Here is a 21,926-nt window from a genome sequence, read left to right as displayed (position 1 = left end):
TTTTTTTTTTTTTTAAATCTTGGGTGGATTCAAATCTAATTTATACAGAATGGAGTTAATTTGACTGTAAGAAGATCCAGTAATGATAAATTAGTATTGACTCCATTTAGACTCCAATTTAAATAATTGTAGGCCTTGAAAATTTTTAAACGGAGTCAGCAATGAAAAATTTGACAACTCCCTTTGGACTCCGTCTTAAGACTAGAATAATAAAAAAAAAATAAATAGGAAACAAACCTTGAGATCTTTGAAGAAGACGGAATTTCTCGCCCAATCGACTTGTGAAAAGAGATTCTGATCGAGCACTTTGCACATAAGTTCAAATAAATCAACTTCACACTGATTATAGGTTTGATTCTGCAGTAGCCCGAAGAGTGAGGCCTGCCACTCGCGATCGTCAACAGATTGTACGAATTCGCGTATCATCGGACTAGTTTTAAGTGTTGTTGCTGTTGATGAGGTCGTCCCAGAATTAGGACCGTGGCCTTGACTCGATTGTTCGCCAAAGTTGAAGGCCTTGGGACTGGAGGTAGTGGAGTTTGCAGCCCAGAGTTTACCGTCAAGGCTTGGGTTTGGATTGTACAGATGATTCCCGCCCGACAACGTCGGCTGCGTCGACGGTGCTATCAATTGATGCTGACCTGCATTACCACCGCCATTGTTGTTGTTATTATTGTTGTTGTTGTTATTGTTGTTGTTACCGGTGGGCTGGGTGGTGACAAGTCCAGCAGCGACTGCTGCCGGTGACGGACTCGAGTCCGGTGAAGATGTCAAACTAGACACCTGAGGTATTTGTATCTCTTGCTTTATATGCAGAAATGGCGTCACTGCTGACGGATAATTTGACGGGTCGCCCAGACTCCCTCTTATTGTTTGCAATGCGAGCTGACGTTGTCGAAGAAGCTGTAGCTTTCGCGCCCTATCTCTCTTGTACATTGGCCCAAATTTATTCCTACCGCCTCTCATTCTGTCCGCTCGTACCGCTGAAAAAAAATCAGAAATTATCATTTTAAATTAGCCAATTAAATTTATTATTGATTATTGATGATTGATTGTGTGTACTTGATATTATTTAGTAGCCCGAGACCTTGTAGCCAGCCAACACAAGGCCATCGAAAGCGGAAAACAAGTGAATCAATACGGAAGTACAAAATTTCTAGCCTTATGAGTAACTTTTTTTTTTTATTTATTTTTTTAAATTATTTATTCGAGACGAGGTTGAATTGTTGATAAAGTTCCGGATTTTTAGCCGTTTTTTTTTAACCTATAAATAACCTAAGTACTTGAAATTTTTAATTGGCTCCATAGATTAGAAACTAGTTAATGGAATTTTATTTTGGGTCTATTGAAAGAGATTGTAAATTTAGGGTAATAGGTTGTACATAATTATTTTATGTATTATTAGATAGTGCAATAGAGTTATTTTTAAAAGTTTTTCAGGTTAGCTTATTAACGGATATTTTTAACTTCAGCTCAGACTTATTGCAGTTCAATTTGTAAGAAAAAAAAATTCCCGCCATTTTTAACGTCACCTGACGTTTTTAATTGCCTGTAGTAATTAAATCACTAATTAAAACACTTATATTTTTTTTTTTTTAGAAACTAGGGCATTGAATTATGACTATCAGATATTAATCTTTTATAAGTAGTCGATATAAAATATAAAAATACTAAAAAAATAAATTCCGTCTACGCGCCATTTTTTTAAATTTGCCATCTGCGATTTTTGAAGGCCCGTAGTAATTTAACTAGTGTTCAAAAATATTTAAAATATTTTTTATCGAACTCTAGAGAACTGAATCATGAGTAATAAAAATTCACACTGACTTGACTAAAGAAAAATGATAAATAAAATTTGATAAAAATTCCGAGTTAGCTAACGCCTGAAATAAAATTTCTCCACGTCATCGATTAAGTGTTAGAATGAATACAAAATGAAACCCATAGAAATAAAAATTCACAACGTAACAGTTGTCCTCTTACCAATTCCACCAACAAAAATCAATCAAACCGTTTTTTTTTTTCGTACATATACTGAATATATAATATATATCTAATGTACATGCTTGTTGTTACATACGACCTTGTACATTCTAACGCGTCCTATTTAACGTATGATGAGTCAGTCTCTGTTTACTTGATTCTACAATAATCTAGATATTTTTTATATTTTTTAAAATACATAAATAAATATAGTTATTTTATGAATGAGAATTCCCATCGCCTAGATTAAAATCTCGACTCTAGCTCCGGTACAGAATTTAAAAAAACAAAATAAATTACTGTTACAATTACTATGACTACAACCACAACTACAACTACAATAATGGAGTAAAAAAAATGAAGATTAATGTTGACATGACATTGACAGTAATTAAATAAAAATGATAATTTTAATAATTCTCGCGGGCAATTGTAAATAAAATAGCAACTTCTATTAATAGGGTGGGCACACGCCGCAAAACCTTTACTTTAAAAACAGCGTTGCCTATTTTCGATGCTAAGCTATACATGTATATATATACATATATATAAGCTTAACTAATGTACTGAGTATTTTAGTTGTGTGTAGTCAGTAGTATTAATATATATATATATATATATATATATATGATGTTATAATAGTAGTGTGTGCTTGTTGAAAGTGAAAGGAGGTTGAATCGTTCGCCGTCCACTTCTCCCTGTTATTCCCCCCCTCCCTTTGATCTCCCGCCATATTCTTCCCTCTTTACTCTTTAACCCTCTTTATATCCAATTGTCGCACACACTATCCTGTACTCACATTCGCTCTCTACATTTATTATTTTATATATATTTATTTAAATTTTTATTTGTGTTTGTATTTGTATTTGTTCTGTACAAAACTGCTGGCAAACTATTATTTTTTTTCTACTCGCTCCTGTGTTTAAATCCTTTTATTCCACTGTTCTAATTTCGCTAAGACCGATCTGATTTAATTATGTGTAAATTTTATCAGTTAATTTTTTTTTTTTTCATATTAACAGAGTCTGTTTATTTTAAAGTAATTCAATTAAATCGTGGGATTAATGGATTGAATATTTAATCGGGGTTTTATTTATTTATTTTACTTTTTTTTTAACTCCTTGTGTGTGGATGTGCTCCAATTTTTTAACGAGTGAGATTAGAATAGAAAAAAAAATTAAATAAAAGATCTAATGCGATTACAAATGTACTTATTATGCAACATTTTAACGAGCACAATCGCCTACCGGATACTCTATTTTCGTAGAATTAATTCATGGCTATAATTTTTTTTTGTATATTTTTTTTTCATACCAAATTAATTATCATCTACTTCATTATATTCAAAATATCAGTAAATTTTTATTTTTCCAAGTGCTATTCATTTTTAAAATTTAAATTTTTCACAATTTTACTCCAATAATTTTTATGATCCTGAAGTTAGCAGACTTAAAAAAATTTATGAATTTTTGGTTTTCAAAAAATCAATTGCAAAAAAATAAAATAAAAATATGCACATGTAGAAAATTTAAAAAACTACAGGTGCAATTTTTTCAAATATTTTTTTTTTATGTTTTATTGTCTAAAAAAAAAATCAAAAAATTATTAGACGTCTGCTAACTTCAGTATCATGAATTTTTTTATTTTAAAAAAATCAGTTTTGGAAAAAAAAAATTTGGAGCAGAAAAATTTGATTTGAAGAATTAATTAAAATCTAACTTAATAATTTTATTAAAAATAGTATCAAAAATAAAAAAAATTAATCTTTAAGCGTGGGTGTTACACAATATCCACAACTTTAACCTAACCTTTCTCCCCCACTTAATATCATCAGGGCGAGCCATGAGGTAGGAGTCAAGCAGTCAAATGCTTACGATTTACTCTCTGCCATGCTTGCTTGCTTTTGCCGGCTCACCCATACATAAATCCATATATACATACATACATACATATATATATACATTTTAAACATGTCGAGTCTCAATACTTTATATTAAGACTAGAGAAAGAGCCCAAGAAAAAAACACATATATAAAATTAATAGAGTGAGTAAGAGAGAGAACGAAAGACCCCAATAAGATCCATAAGAACCAGGTATGGCACACCAAGTCTTACGACATTACACGATAATTATGAAATTCGTAAGTTTCTAAAATAGAGAACCGAGCTAATACTATTTTGTCTCCTATTCATTTTATATTATATATACAAGACAAGATACCAACACATTTCGGCATTCTAATCCCTACTGTTTTATTTAACATTTACATTTACATTTACATTTTTTTTATTTTTATTTTACAAGTACGATTTAGTTATTTCTCAGGTAAAAATACTACAGATTATGTCTACAACTGGGAATTTTTTTTCCTTTTTTTTTCTTTTTTCATTTATGATCTTAAAGTTTTAAGTACTCTCACTTTTATTGCGGGCTTAAGTTTAAACTGGTCTTCGCCTTGGCGATATTTTAAATATTTACTCAGACTGGGGTAGTTTATTTGTCGACTGTCAAAACATTTTATTTTACAAAAGATCTAGGATCCGAGTACTTGGGTCCCTAAGTAAAGAGCAATGTCAGGTAATAAACGTAACAGTTGTATTAGAATTCGTCTCTCCACGGGATACACCTCGACTAGACACGTTTTTGTTGACACTCGACATGAGGTGAAAATCAGTGATTGATTTATATACCATATATATATTTATATTTGCTATAAATATTTGCTTTCAAGTTAATTATCATCATCGAAGTTAAATGACCAGGTCACTGCCAATGTCATCACGTCTAGATTAAAAAAAAAAGGGAAAAATTATAACCGACCTTGAATCTAAACCTTAATAAATTTGAAAAGTAAAAAATTCCCGCCTGTTAATTTAATTAAATACTATTTTTAAACCGAAAATTTTTTCAACAAATTTAACCACAAAAAAAAATAACAAAAAATTGTATATACGTTATATGCTTTTTATTTTATTTGTAAATTTGTTAACTAGTAATACCGGTTTAATGACGTTAGTTAATACTTGTAGCTTTCAATTCGACAAGTTCTGACGCAATAATTATTTTATTCCAACTCGATCAATGCGCATCGATCCAAACAATTTAATCGTTTATTTTTCATTCTCGAAATTATCGACAACAAAAAATTAAACGTAATTAAATTAATTGAATGGTAAAATATAAATTTATTAAATAAAAATAACATTATTTTAATTAATTAATTAATTAATTAAAATAATAATTATCAAGTATTAAATAATAAATTAAATGTATGAAAAATGCCCACGTGTGTGCCATTAACGCACGAAACCTCGCGTTTTTATTGTTTACAATAAATATATACCTATATTATTATATTATATATATGACGAGAGGTGTGCCAACGCGTCATCGTTTCACTTTCGATAATCGTTGGTACTCTCAACATATATTACTCCTAAGACCTGCATTGAGTCTCGTTACTCCTGACTCAGTACTCCGTACTTTATATTTGATATTAATTATTCGTAGGTAATAAGTAACTCGTGTTCTAAGCAACCGACGAAATTAAAACATCTAAAAAAAAAACGCAATTAAGTTTTACAAACAAGATATTTAAGTGGTTTAAATAAATAGCAATTGTTAAATAAATTTTAAAATAAAACAGACTTTGGAAAGTTAACTGGTAGGATATTTCACAATTCTGATGACGCTTGCAGCGCCACTGGCGTCTGTTTTGTCCAGTAATACATAATTGCGACAGTGTATATATGTATGAAATATATGTATATATATATGAACAAGTATTTTACCTCTTTGTCTCACTGTACAGAGTTAGATTATACTAGACTTAATCGGTAGAACCTTGAGAGGGCCTAGACCCACTTCTGACTCTATCGGACTTATTATCAATTTAATATTTCAGCTAAAAATATATAAAGTAACAAAAAAAGTATCTGCTCGGAAATTTAGTGTACTGAATATTTGCGATAGCGATAAAAGTACAAAAGGCTATTGTAATTGTATATATTTTTTTTTAAATAATATGTTTTTATAAGCGTGTGAATACTTTTTTTTACAAGAAGGCTGTAGATATATATATGTAATATATATAAAGAGTTAACTTTTTAAAACCGCCAAAGAAGAGGGTCCGGAAGTTGCCGCAATGACGTCATTACTCGACTCTGTTCACCGGGTTAGTAGTGTAAAAAAAATGTTAAAGAAAAATAAAAAAAGCAACACATACATGAGCACATGTGTTAATTTATACACACATTTAAAGTCATGAATACCAAAAGAGGCGCGTTGGCGTTTCGATGCACGTTTCACGACAATGCAACCTCACAAAGATTTAATTTACATCGCAAAGACGTTTGTCTTTAATATAAAAAATTGTATGTGTGTGTTTTTTTTGGCGTTTCAGGTTTTAAAAATAGTTTAAAAAAAAAAGTAATAGGATTAAAAATAACTAACCTTCGAGTTTCATGCCGACTTCAAGGCACTTCTGGAACCTGCAGAACGGACATCGTTTCCTCTGAGTCTTGTCAATATGACAGGAGCGTTCGGCGACACACGTGTAGACCTTTTTATTTTGTACAGTACGTTTGAAAAAACCTTTGCATGACTCGCACGTCAATAATCCATAATGATAACCGGATACTTTATCACCACAAACCGGACACAGTTCTTCAATTACATCTTTGGTGTCCGGATAGTCTGAGGGCCCGGGTACCGACCCGGTAACGATACCGACTTGCCCGAGACCAGGATGACATACGTTACCACCGGGTGGGACTACTTGCCCGGTACTGCCGACATTTTGATTACCAGCGCCGACACTAGACGCTCCATTATTACCGGTGCCATTTGAATTTGATGATGAGTTGGCGCCAATATTCCCACTGGTGGGATTCCCACTGGAAGTGTTTCCGGCACCGCTGTACCCGCTGGCACCGCCGTTGGGCCCAGTGTCCAACCCACCGCTGGCTGACGCAGAGCTCGAATTCCCTCCGCCTGCACATCCACCCCCGCCTGTTGGTGAAAACAAACACGTGTAGACTTTTTTGTTACTACAGGGTGAGTTGTTGCGTTTAAAAAATCCCTTGCAGGACTCGCACGTCAGTAGACCGTACTGATAACCGGACATCTTATCACCGCACATGGGACAACGTTCTTCCAGGGCGATTGCGTCGAAAAATGCCGACTCGAACCCCAGGACATTACCGGCCCCGGCACCCCCGGGCTGGCCCTGGCCCTGGCTCTGGTTCGCCGACTGCTGACTCGACTGGGAGGATTGCGAGCTGTGATTGGACGGGATGTGTGTTTGTTGGGACTGTTGCTGGCACATTGTCGTTGGGGGACTCTGTGCGCAGCTCGTGTACGAAGAATTGTATTGTGATGTCTGTTGCTGTGATTGCTGCTGCTGCTGTTGGGCGCCCGTGGGCCCGTGAGGACTTCCCTGGGGACTCAGGTGAAACGGGGACATGTTTAGGGACAACAGACCCGAATGGTGTTCCATGTCCAATAACATATCACCTTTGTTACAATAAAACTCAATCCACGCGGTTAGAACACATGCAAAGTTTATATTTTCTGACAACAACGATTACGTTTCGGTTACGGTCTTGCTCTCGGTCTCGGTCTTTGTTTACTTGGTGTTCGGAGCCGGATAAATAGGCCCGCAAACGTCACTTTAAATAATTTACTCCACTATCACGTAATAAATACCAGAGGTTCACCGACAAAACCATTTCACTACGAGCGTCACGACAATCGATCTATTCGTCCAAACCATTATTATTATTATTATTACCACATAAATAAATAAAAAAATAAATTAGCTATCTATTAATTAATTAATTATAAATAATAAATAATATATATTTTAATTTATTTATAATAATTATTTAGGGCAATGGTAATTTAGAACACAAGTTTCATTTAAATTTATTTATTTATTTACTTATTATAAATTTTCCTTCACTGCAATCCGTCACAGCCACTTGCACAAACCTCGAATTTATTTATATATTTAATTACTACACGGTTACACTTTGTTTTAATAAAATACCTGGATTACAACTATTTACTTTTAATGACTGTTTGATTAAATAAGACACCGAGTATAAATATTGTTGTTAATTTATATTTATATAGACATATATATATGTGTATTTAAAAATTAAAATTAAAATAATAATAATAATAATAATAAAGAGAGTTCGAGCGCAATACGTGGTAACAGCTCGAAAATCTGCGTGCGACTAGTTGTCTTTTCGCCTCGTTGCTCTCCTGAAGGGCCCGCCCTCACTCCCACCAATTTTTCCCCTCGGACACACAGTGTGGTGGTACCTTATTCTGCTACCACCACCACCAGAGACTACAGAGACTACTACTACTACTACGACTACTACCACTGACAAGTAACACCAACACCAGCGACCAGCAGAGTTAAACAAGTGCCGCCACACCGCGAACCGTTTTCGCGGCACATTTACACTCTGTACTACTAGATGCTGCCCGAAACTAAGAGTCCTCTCCCTGTGGCATTAGATCGCGATCCCGGGAGCAGAGGCCCGATGCAACTTTTATTTTATTATTTTTATTTTTGAGCTTTCGGAGTTAAGACTGAGGATAATAATGTAAGAATTGTATAATAGATGTTTCGGAGGAGGAGAATCTGGAGGAGGAGGAGGAGGTGGAAGAGAGAGAGGAATAAGTGAAAGTGATCCAGCGGCGCATGCCAGAGTGCGCGGCCAGGTGCCTCTACAGTGGAGGTGAGACTGAGGAGAATAAAGGAGAGGAAAAGTGAGTTGAGTTGGTATAGTATATATATATATATATATATATTTATATGTTTGTATATATATATTTGTTGGGTATGGGTGTAGTGATGGTAGGAGGAGGTGGAGGAGGGAAGGGGCCGCGAGAGGGGAGGGAATTGCGAGACGCGAAGCGCGGAGGGTGAAGCTGCACGGGATTGGGACACTGAGTGGGGATGACCTACTTACGGAACCAGGTCTATGTCGGCCGGATAAATATTGTCCGTTTGTAACAACGGACAACTTATAAGACTATATATAAATGTATGTGTATATGTATATATATTTATTTATATATATGTTGTATAGTGCGTTTTACGAAAAGGAAAGTCACTTGGACTTTCCTCTTCATCTTCAGGTCCACGTGCTCGACTTTTACTTTCAGAGATTTTAAATCTAATTAAACATTAGGATTATTTAACGATTACTTAACAACATTTATGAGGGAACCTGAATAGTAATGTGTGGTAACCTCAGTACTTATATTTAAATAAAAAAGGGAATAACGACACCCACTAAATAAATTTATTTTTGTGTAACTACATAATTAAGGGTTACACAAGATTACATCACGCAATGAGATTTGGGAACTTGAGAAATCGATATGCCGAAAAAAAATATTTTATAATCATAACAATAATAATAATAATGATATGAGTCTGAGGCATGGGTCGGTGTTGCTGAGTGGACTCGGTACAAAAAAAATAATACACCAGGGAATAAAATAGTGGCGAGTAAGTAGGTCGTCCCTTTTTTCGTCAGACCGTACGAATTTCACTTTGGCTAAGTGTGAAAAAAAATTTTAGGCAACGGTTATTACGGACCGGAGAGAGCGAGGAGATCTCAGAAGAGGAGAGAAGAAGATTTATTGGAGTAGAGTAGATGCGATTATATTTTAGAGCATCGATTTAATTAGACGACTCTTGCTTTCAAAGAGGATAATATGTAATAATAATGATAATAATAAGTGTAGAGTGTTGCTGAAAAGGTTCGGAGTTGTTTAACATGAGAGAGCACTAGGTGGATATCAAAGACATGGAGGCATGCTAACCAACCGGGCTGTGGCTGATGGGTCAACAGCAACGCCGTTGGCACTCCCCGGTTCGTCGTGACGCGTTTTCTCTCTCTCTCTGTTCGCGTTACCCCACCAGCCCTCTTTATATATATATTTGAATTTAGCGTCTTTGTCGTACGTATGTGTATGCGCGGACGTCTCCGCGGTTTCACTCGAGCTCAGTACAGAGCGCGTCGGTCGTGTGACTGCGACTACTCTGAGGAGAAAAGTGGTAGGGAGACCCACTGACCCAGTTCGATGAGAACATGACGCAGCCCTGCGACTTACTCGCGGTTACTCTCTTCGCTCCTCTGTTCACGTCCTCCTCACACTCCCTCGGCCCCTGATCCACCGCCGACTCGATGTTTACCCGCCATTTTTTAAATTTTAAATTTAAAACTAAAGTCCGAGCGGACTTATATTTTTTATTTCTTCAAACATTCATTGTTTGAGCTGGCGGATGAATAAGCGAATTTAAATTACAGACAAGTTGTAAATTATTTTTTTTAATTGACCAAAAAAAATAATAATGGATCATCAAATATTTAAATAAATTAGAAAGTTTTTGGTGTCAAAGATTTTATAATACGGTATATAAGTTTTAGAATTTATATATAGCAGGTTGGGTTTTAGCACAGGTATCGACTCAATATCGACACGAAGGAAATCCTGTTCTATACGACGACGGGTACCTATAGTTAAGTGTGCACCTGAACAATTTGTGTTGCTTGATAAATTCTTTTATTTATATTCATATGAATTAGTGTCTATTGTACGTATATATATATATATATATATTGAGTAATCCAAAAGCCCAAAATCTAAATAAAACCCCATGGCAGCAATTGTCGAGGGTCGTTTTATTTAAAATATATGTATATATCTCGATCGAAAATCATTGTCAAGAATTGTATTTATAATTCATATGAATTTCATTTGTTCTCTGTTTCATTAAACTCTCTCTTTTTCATTATTATTTCTTTGTCGTATCTCAAAAATTTTTTTTCTTTATTCTTTATTTCATAACAGCCAAAAGGGGTAGTTTAGAGACGGAGGAATAATGAGACCGGATGCGCTGTAGAAAGTGAAAGCGTGTAATTTTTATTTTATTATTATCGTTTAAAAATTTTATTTTATTTCGGCATTTATTTTTTAAAAAATTCTATTTTTATGTTTAAAAAAAATTTTTTTTTGATAGGGGCTATAATTTTGATTCGCAGGGGAATTTATAGGAAATTCAATAAAATAAAATAATAATTTAGTTGATGGAAGTCGAAATGAAAGGGAAACTTGTAAACCGACGTCGGACGCACGAACCAGAGGATGTGGCACGAACGAGAGTGAAAGCAGTGACCCAGAAATTCGAAACTACCAAAACTATTGGGATTTGGTTACTCCTCATCGTAATCGAGTTTTTAAAATATTATTTTTACTTACTTAGATTTTCAGTTAATTTCGTACTGAATTTACGGGGGTAAGACAAATTTTTCGCATGGAATTGAGAAAAAATATTTTTGGAAATTATTTTGGACACCCGGCGGTAGATGTCGCCACTGCAGAAGGCCTCTCGCATGCGCAAAAGTAAAAATTCTGTATAAAGAATATTTCCAATGATTTTCGTCCGGAAAATGAGAAATTAGGGAAGGGCGAATCGAGAATTTGAGATCTCGATAACTTTAATTAGACGATTTTCGATCAGTTGAAAGATACAGAGGATTTGGAGGTGGAGAGGGAACTAAAAATTTAAAATTTGCCGCTACAAATACGAAGGATGCAAACAAAAAACTAAATTATGCGACAGGTTGAAAAAAATTTAAAGATTGTAAACTTGTTTTATGAAAAAAAATGTTCTTCATAATGAATCGAGCGAGTATTTAAATGTTTGTTTTTCTTGTAAGCCAGGGTCGTGGCACGATAAAGTACCCCTCGATTGACATGATTGGCAAGCCTGAGTCCTTTACCCGTATTGACGTAAAATTATACCGTCATTATTGTCATTCAGGTTATTTTTGCTCTAAGTACGTACATTTTATACTTTTTTTTCTCATCTAGGTCGAATTATATCAGCTTATCATGTCCTTCTCTAATGTCCTTTATCATTATCTAACAATTTGCATATAAATAATTATTTATCAGCAACTTTTCTTTTAAAATTCATTTTCTCAACGTATTCATTAAGTCCTTAAAAAAAAATTTTCAAATTTTAAATATCCGCAAAAAAAAGTTTTCTCATCACCCATTTATAAAATTCTTGAAAAAATTTCAAATAAAATTCACAAAAAAAATTATTTGTATACTATATCAATCAAAAAATATTATCTGATTATTTATCAAATCCTTATCACATTTTTTAAGTAAACGTTTAAAAAATACAATTTCCTCATTTATTAAATTTTCATTTAAATTTCAAATAAATTCATTTGGCAAAAGAAAAAACGCAACTACAGTCTTCATTAAAAATTAAATCTGATCATTTATAAAATGATAATTAAATTTTTCGATAATAAAAAATATAAAAAAAATTTTTTTTCTGTTTTTTTTTTTCTTATTCGTGTTTCGAAGTTCTTTTTTACTGGTTATGTGTGAGAAGTGTGCCAAGGCTTACGCGTGCCCCACTCTTGCATTACCCATTTTCGAAACTAAAAGTAAAATCTAACTCATTGTGTCGTTATACAAACGAGCATAACTAAAAAGACATATATATACATATATATATATACATTCATAAATACATGTATATATTTAAAACAATCCTACACTACAAAAACTACAAATACTACATATATTTAATATCTAATACATGTTAAATATATTACAATGTATATATGCCGATATATTTATGCACACTTGATATTTGTATTAAACAACTTATATATTTTCGTCAACATCTCAGCACATTCACGCACACGTCTAATACTTATAAAATTATTTGGTAGTCAAACGATACTCATATATATTTGATGAACGTTGAGTAATATTTAACTACCTCAGAATCATTAAATCATTTTTTTTTTATTTATTTTCTATGTCACAACTGTTAAATTATTTCAAAAAATTTCGACACGCTAAAATTATTTTTTAATCGAAATAATAATAATGATACTAATTATTACTTTTATTATTATTATTATTTTTTTTCAATTTTAAATTCAATTCTATTTATATACATATATATCTGGACATTATACATTAGCGATGGGTGTTGAATCATTCGTGCATAAATGTACACTCGCGAGAAGCAAGAGGAATGATGCAGAACGCGCGATGCAAGTCTCACGAGTAATCCATCTAGGTAAGTGTGTCAAGGACGTGCGAACTAGGTTAAATAATCATTTTAATAATTTTTTTTTTATTTAAATAAACAAAAAAATTTATTATCATTTTTTTTTGAATATTTTTACGAAAGAAAGAATTTTTTAATTTTATTCTTTAAATAAAAATAATAAATTTACACCCGAGTCGAAATATTAGACGTAAATTGAACGTTTTGGACATTAAAAACTTAATTTGACAGCTTTCAAATTATTCAAAACGTAGATTGGAGTATCATAAATCGAAAATGTAACTAAAACCTACACAGAAAAAAAAAAATTCTTGACTGAAGGTACACTGAAAAAAAGAAATATTTGTCCCAAACAAATCAATTTATTTGTGGCTTTTTTTTGAATATTTCTTAATGACAAATAAATATATTTGGTACAACAAAATATGACAGTTGATTCAAATAATTTTATAATTTGACAGAAATATATAATTTATTTGTGGTAAGTAATTGATATATTTGTGGTAAAGATATTAAATTTGTGACAAATAACCTAAAATTTGGCGATACTATACATATATTTGAAGCCCTTATTTATTTGTAGCAATTGGATCATTTCTTTACCACAAATAAATCACTTATTTCACGCAATTAAACTACTCAAATATATTATATCTTTCTCACAATTAAATATTTATTTGGCCATATCCAAATATACGATATCTTTGGCTCAAATAAATCTTAGTTGGCTCAAATAAATCTTTTTTTCAGTGTAAATATTCTTGATTCAAGAAAATTTTTTTGGAGATCGAAATTTTCTCAGATAAAGTAGAAATCTTTTCCGACCAAAACGAATTTTTTTTAACCAAGACAAATTCTCTTGGCTCAAGAAAATCTTGACTTGGTTCCCGAAAACGTTTGTCTTCAAAAATATTTTTTTGACTCAAGATAACTTTTTTTTTCTGTGTATCTAGACTTACAATAAGAAAACATAAGCATTCCAAAAAACTAAAATCATAACTCATAAAATTACCAATTTTTTACGAACCAAAATACAAAAAAAATCGTTCAATTTACTTTCAAAACGTTAAATTCACGTTTAAAACGTCAAGAATGTTCAATTTACGTTCAAAACGTCAAGAACGTTCAACTTACGTCTAATATTTTGACTCAGGCATATATATAATTTTTTGTATCTATTTTTTGTTAAAAAAAAAATTCGGTAAGTTTTGACTGTTGAATTTTGGGTCAGTGTGTAAAATTGTCAGTAGGCCGTAAATAAAATAATCCAAAGAGTATACAGCAGGAAAGGTAAATATTTAGCCTGGATCCTAGGAAACAAGTGGTCGAAGCACGTGGACCCTTTCTACCCCCACACGACGCCCCCGCTCGACACGAACGTTATAGAATTTAAAATTTAAAAGTGTACGCTAAAATAGTGAAAGCAAACGGCTAAAGTTTTATAAATATTTTAAAACACCGGCACTATACTTCTAGGGCCCAATTGTATGCAATTCGAAACGGACAAAATATTTTTATGGGCTTGACAAAATTTACTTTAACGTAAATAAGTCAATTGCCGGCATAACAGCAAACAATGACCATAGATAAATTTTATTTTCACACAATAAAATACTAAATCTTTTTTTGTTACCGTATATTTTTTTTTTAAAGTTTTTTTCCCCTATAAATTATTGAAAAAAAAAATATTTAATTAATTGACAATAAATTTTGTCGTACATTTTATTGATTAAAATTCCATTACAATATTAATATTGTCATATATACATATATACATATATATCGATTACTGAGCTAATATAATGTCTGACGTCATTTATGAAGTAATACCCGTGGTCATTGCATTAATTGTCGCATGCATATACTATTAAATTAACGTTAGTATATAATTTAATGAAATGGGAACTTTGAAAAAAAAAAAAAAAAAAAAAAAAAATTAATCATAGTAAATTATTTGAATAGTTAATTAAAATGGATTAATAAAATAATTTATGAAATAATCGTTAAATATATAATTTGTCAAAATGTCTAATTAATTGGATATTCAAATCGTTCGGTTGCAAATAAATATTTTGTTCAAATTTTAAATTGCGTAGAATAATTTTTTAAAATTAAATTTTGAAAATGGGTTTGTTTAATTTTTTTGAATTTATTGCATATCTTCGAATTTTTCGATCTTTCCTTCGGTCTCGATTATTGTGTCAGTGGTAAGGAAATATGGAGGAGAATCTGCAAGCTTAGTCGGAAGAGATTCATCAGATTTTTCCGAATCGTTCCAAATATTGTAATCCTTTACTGTATATAGTATAGAAATGACAATTAAAGCAACTATGGCTATAGTTGATGTCACTGTTACGATTAATAGTAAACAAACATAATAATCGTTAGGTTCTGGTTCAATAGATTGCATTTTTGTTATCATTATTTTTAAATGTAATACCAGAGTAACTGCAAGCTTCTGTAAATTATTCTAATAATCTTTCAAAATTTGAAAAGAAAAATTCTTTTTCTTCTAATAGATATAAACAAAAAAAAAAATATTTATTTTTTCAGCATTCCTGCACCGAAATTTGAATTCCTGTCCTGTTTAGAGGGAAAAAAGCGTTTTTTGATTCTGTGAGAAAACAAATCATGAAAATTAGCGCATGCGCCGTTCTTCCCACAAACAGAGGCAAAAATTTAAACTTTCAAATACAAGTCTGGTGAAAAATTGTACACACAGGCGGCTTGGATGCCCTATTTTCCCCCTTGGTGTGTAATATACTATTTTTGAAATATGACAAATATGATTCATTTCTTAGGTAAATTTATTGTGCATCTTTGTATGAACTGATGTGTTCTTCAGTGCCAATTATCGTTTCAGAAACACGATTATAATTTTCAGTTGGAGTTGCGGAACTTGAATCTTTGATACTACGAGTAACGTCAGATCTAGTATCACCTGAAGATTCTGCTGACGAATCTTCAGTGTTTTTGTATACTAAGAAGTATGCTGCAAATGCAACAGCTAAACCAATTACTACAATAATCATAAATAGTGTTATGTGTCCCATGTTTATAATTTTTCTAATAGTCAAATTTTGAGTTGTCAATTTTTTTTTAGTTTCCTTTTTTTGAAATCAACTTTGAGTTGCACCCAATTATAAATAACGTTAATAAATTTTTAATTGATCGACACGAAATGTCGTTTCTTTCTAATAAATAAAACAAAATAAAATAAATTTTATTTTTTAATTATCAAATAATTCGAAATAAATTTTTTACACAAATTAATGCAATCAAAATTTTGGTATTTGTCCATTTCTTTTTCTACTCAAGTATAAATTCACAAACTGAAAAATTCTCACTTTCACCAACCCCAGACTCGTCTTCTAGTTTTTTTCACCTGACGCAGGCGCCAAATTCACTAGCTATCGTTTAATTAGTCCCAATACTAGACTTATCATCATCGACTGATTGACTGTTCCCACTATCATAAGACTCATACTCATCCATTTTATTATCGACTGTATTAATATTTTCAGTTATGTCCTCCCACGTCATTGGATATCCATCCTCTTTAACATATCTCTGATCTCTGTCTATTACTCCAGATTGTTTTTCATCAGTACTTCCTATTCCAAAATACCAAATATATCCCCCAATTATTACAATAATTACCAAAATAATTATTCCACTGACTTTCATTTTATTTCCTATTCCCGTTAACTTGACATCTGATTAAACTATAAAATGCTTCGTCTTCTAATAATAATAAAAAAATAAAAAAAATTAACTAATTAAATAATAAGCTGACATACATTTGCATGAGTCAATTGTTTGACGTCTAAAAAAAAATCACCGAGTAATGTAACGATTTAGTAACGCGTATTAAATAATAATACGTGAGGAATAAAAAGTGCATTAGAGAAAGTTATTAAATTTCACTCTCAAATATTACGTTTTAATGTGATATCTTTCTCTTTCTACGATGCAGTAACAGTAATTGTGTATGAAAGTATTACACGGCAAATAGAGGACCTGGAGCTGGTGAAGTAGTAGTAGGTCGCGGCGACTGCTTTTACTTTCTTTCAGAAAGAAAGGAGCTTATGTATTATAAATATATATATATATATATATAATACATTTTCCATTGGCCATGGTACTAGTTATTATATTATCCTTTATGATCTATACTCCGTTACGTTATTATCTTGTGCAATGATATAAAATTATATATATGTAGATATATGTTTATTCAAATCTTGTTATTTAAAATAAAATAACTCGGATAGTTTTTATTAACTAATCGTGTATAAATAGCCAGACCTTGTATTTTTATTTATTATACAATTTAATTAATTTTAATAATTATCGTGTTTGTATTTTATATTTTCTATTAATAAATAATTTATATTGTTAGAAGATATTTTATCGTTAGAGATAACAGCGTGATAAAGTTATGTAGGTCAATTTGATACTAGCGACCTAATTTTTTTCTTTTTCTTTTTTTTTTGCAAAGTTAAGAAAATAAATTGGATTAGTTTTTTATTTTTCGAGGATTATGAGAGATGAAAAATTCGTATGTGATTTACTTTATTTCAGACGGGTGGAAGATGATTAATTGATGGGAAATTAAAATTAATGTTTATAATAATGATAATAATAATAAACACTGCAATCTTCGTAGATTGGAAGTTATTAATCGCGCACTATTTAATTTCGTTAGATGAAAAAAGGGCTGAGCTGCTGGGTTTAATTACGAACATAATTATGTTACAGTTGTCGTGTTTTATTTCATAATTTATAATCAAAAGCTTTTGAGTTAAAGCTTTTTACTCCCAACTGCACACAACATACATTTTTTAAAGCCCACCAAAATAATTAATTTAATAGTCGGGATTTAAATAGACGCGTTCTAAGAAAATGATACTTTTGCTGATAAATATTTATTGATTGAGAAAAATTATTTATCGCCAATTATCAAGAATTCATGGACATGATGCAACTAAAATTTTTTTAAAGTTAAGTTTAATCATTCGTGGGTTTATCGGAGCCGTGAAAATCCCCATAATTATCTTTAGTCATTAAATTTTCCTTGCGCAAAATATATAATTCATTAAAAAAAATTTAAAAAGAAAAAAAAATTCTCAAGTAAAGAAAATCTGTTCTGAGCAAAGATATTTTTTTCTCTCAGTGTAGACGTGTGCGATAAACGTCGTGCGACTGATAAATAAAATCTAACGACAAAAATATTTAAAATCCGCGGGTAAAAAAAAGTAAACGACTCGCGTTGCAGCTTTCAGGTTGGCGAGCAGCCTTCATTGTAACAAACTCGCCCATTTTATTCCCTCGGCTATTTAATAATTATAAAGTTATATCAATTAAACGTATCTACATCAGCTAATTAATTACCTTGCAGTGTCAAAAAAAAAAAACATATGCATTGTATCAATACTCGCTCGGACATAAACTTTAACAAAAAATAAATTCCGCGTTTAAATTATTTTTTATCAGCACAACCCAATTATTTCCTTCTACATGCACTAAAAACAATTCATACATAACATCAGCAAGTTCAAATTATCATACATTTTCAATGGACTATCGGCATGAAATAGTTGAATCAATGACTTATATATTGTTGAGCCCAAGGCTATAGAAAATGTAAACGGATATAAAGAAAAGTAAAAAATGAAAATGAAAGGACGTAATGGGGGTTATAACACAAGATTGAGTAAAAGCGAGATCTGATGTAAAAGGAATAAGAAACGGGGAAGCAGTAAAACGAAGGGAAAGAGAATAAGGAATGAAATAGGAATAGTGTAGATGGTGATGTAGAGTGTAGACGGTGACCGCTGAATCGCCGTTGATAATAATAGCCGGATGATATATAGAAATGTGTTGGGTCGAGCCTCAAGTCGACCCTACGCTTGCGCCGACTCGTCAGACGGTTCTCATTGACCTAGTTACCCGGTACACTTGACCGCACTCCACGTCTCACCTCGTCGTTAAGATCCCCAGCAGGTTCCATACACTCACACAAAACCATACCCATACCACACCATACCACACCATGCTACGCTATTCCATACCCGCAAGCTATTACAGCCCTTTGGTCCCTTGCCCGTAACCAGCGGAAACAAATAATAATTTCATTATTTACCCTATTATTAATCTATTTACTCCATTACTATCTACATTGTCTATCGTTCACCAGATAATTAAAACTAATTACTATAAAGAACTCTTTTGTAAATGAAAATTCTATAAATAAATTAATAATCAACTGCAAAAAAAAGCTGACTATTATTAATGACAATTAAAAATTATTTATTTATTTTTTAAAGAGTTCAGGGAGATATTTTTATGAGTGACCTACTTCTGGTACCCTTGACCGCACTACTACCTCTTTCCCTCTTATGCACTTTCCTCTATTCTATGCTGACTCTAGTCTATAAGTGCAACCACGTGCTCGATTATTTTTAAATGGCCCTATCGCATAACAAACTTGTATTGGAATTCAAACTTAAATAAAATAAAATGAGTCTCGTTACACTTTCCGTGAGCCATTTAAATAAAAATTATATCGGAGATCCGTTTTACCTGAGATTTAAAGGCTTTTGTAACACAATGTTGCAGGCAATAATTTAAAAATGTTTTTTTTTTTTATTTTTATGCACGAAATTACAGAGGTAATGCACGTAATTTAACGTCTTTCGCAAGATCCTCGTCCTGCGATGAGGATCACGGGAGAGAATGAGATGGCAAAGATGGGGACAGAGCTAAGAATAAAGAGAGTCAGCAAAATAATATAAAAAAAAATGTATGTATATATGGATGTATGAATAAGAGAAAAGAGGCGAAGAATAAGAGAATAACTTGAGATTTCTGCGCACCCGACGTACGATTACTAGACTGCAGTTCCGGCCTCTTCTACCGGGATATAAATTTATATATATATATACAAATAATTTATTCTGCTTTATACATTTACTGAGAAATTTAAATTACATGACTTTTAAACTCATTTTATATTTTGATTGATTTTTCCGTAAATTTTATTACAAAAAAAAATTAATTTATGAAATTTTATGTGCAAAATAATTTCTCTGTGCGAGTAAAAATTTTTCGCGCCAAGAAATCCTCATTTTAAATTTTAAATTCTAAATAAAAAAAAATTATAATTAATTTATTCATGAAAAAAATCAGTACCAAATAAAAACAAAATTAAACATGATCCTGAAGTTAACAGACAATTGATAATTTTAGGATTTTTTTTATAACAAATTTATGAGAAAAAAAAAAATCTAAAAAAATGCACATGTAGAAAATTCGAAAAACTAGATGTGCAATTTTTCAAAATACTTTTTTTTTATCATTTATATTTTAAAAAAAAATCCAAAAATTATTCGACGTCTGTTAACTTCAGTATCATAATTAAACGGAAAAAATGAATGATCCTGAAGTTAGCAGACAATTCAAAATTTCCGGATTTTTTTTTCAACAAATCAATTACAAAAAAATAAAAAATAACAATATGCACATGTAGACAATTTTAAAAACTACAGGTGCAATTTTTTCAAATTTTTTTCTTTTCAAATTTACCGCCTCAAATAAAATCCAAAAATAATTAGATGTCTGCTAACTTCAGGATCATAAAAATGAAATAATTAATGATCCTAAAGTTAACAGACAATTTATAATTTCAGGATTTTTTTTTACAACAAATTTATGAAAAAAAAAAAAAACTAAAAAAATACACATGTAGAAAATTCAAAAAACTATATGCGCAATTTTTCAAAATATTTTTTTTTTTATTATTTATATTTTTAAAAAAAATCCAAAAATTATTTGACGGCTAACTTCAGTATCATAATAATTAAAATAATTATTTAAAAAAGGGTCAAAGTAATGAGTTTTTAAAATTAAAAATCTATCGATTAATAAATTGTCTGATATGTTTTTATAGCCAGTACAGCAAATATAATATGTACATAATAGTGTGAGTGTCGGTGCAGGTACAAGTACAAGTACGAGTATGAGTATGAGTGCAAGTACAAGTATGAGTTATAAGGTAAGTAAGTAAGTAAGTAGTAGTGTAACTCGACGTTACGCCGGCGCGCAGCCTTGAGCCTATTCCACGCACGAAAGCCTCCGCCGCATGGCTGGTTGCACTGCACTTCTGTACCAAGTGTGTTATGTACTGAGTACTCGAGTAACGAGTAACCAGTAACCAGTAACCAGCACTGAGTACAGTAGCTGCATCAAGTTCAAAAATTTTATTTAAATTGCATCCAACCAGCCGCCAGTCTCATCTACTGAAATGCGCGCCAAGTTTTAAAATTCAAATTCATCCAGCAGTTTAATTGCTTCGATTCCCTTCCTATATTTTCTAGGATAATTTTTACGACTGTTAATAAACAGTAATGTTTATTGATATTTATAGATATAAAATATTTTAAAATATAATAGCGTGAGAATCTTTAACATTTCTTATAACATGTTTATACCTGAATGCGCGGTTCTTTTACCGCGGCATGCCACACGATGTAAAAGTGGAATCTAGGCCGATATAAATAGGCTGACGGCTGCGGAATAACAGGTAGCCTTTAGCCGTTTCCAACATAAATTCCAATAAATAAATAATAATAATTATTATTATTATAAAAAAATATTTAAATAATCGCTTTAGTTGTTAGTTAAGTTCATTTTTTTAAATTTACATTTATTGTCTCATATTCTCAAGACTTTTGTTTGTCAATAAAAAAAAGTGGTAAAAAATTATTAGAATTTTTTTTGAAATTGAAATTTTAATAAATTTAT

At 31.5% G+C, this 21,926-nt stretch overlaps 2 protein-coding genes across 4 annotated transcripts in view; one reads left to right on the top strand and one right to left on the bottom strand.

The window, feature by feature from the left end:
- LOC130673061 (nuclear hormone receptor FTZ-F1) overlaps positions 1-21,926 on the bottom strand; it is a 43,445-nt gene that overhangs the window by 4,054 nt on the left and 17,465 nt on the right. For 2 of the 3 annotated variants that reach the window (XM_057477954.1, XM_057477955.1), the window contains 2 exons: positions 6,437-6,994; positions 238-983 (listed from right to left, as the gene is read on the bottom strand). In XM_057477954.1, coding sequence (XP_057333937.1) covers positions 238-983; positions 6,437-6,994 — 1,304 coding nt within the window. Of the gene's footprint in view, positions 1-237; positions 984-6,436; positions 8,364-21,926 lie in introns of those variants that run through there. The other variant, XM_057477953.1, reaches the window with a different exon arrangement.
- LOC130673067 (metallophosphoesterase domain-containing protein 1) overlaps positions 13,109-21,926 on the top strand; it is a 33,871-nt gene continuing 25,053 nt past the window's right edge. Inside the window, exon 1 of the mRNA XM_057477968.1 lies at positions 13,109-13,130. The gene's annotated coding sequence lies outside the window, so the exon portion shown is untranslated. The remainder of the gene's footprint in view (positions 13,131-21,926) is intronic.

This window comes from Microplitis mediator, chromosome 8, assembly GCF_029852145.1.
Source record: "Microplitis mediator isolate UGA2020A chromosome 8, iyMicMedi2.1, whole genome shotgun sequence".
Classification (NCBI taxonomy): Eukaryota; Metazoa; Arthropoda; class Insecta; order Hymenoptera; family Braconidae; genus Microplitis; species Microplitis mediator.
The sequence above is the reverse complement of the archived record's forward strand: the minus strand, read 5'-3'. Positions and strand labels throughout refer to the sequence as shown.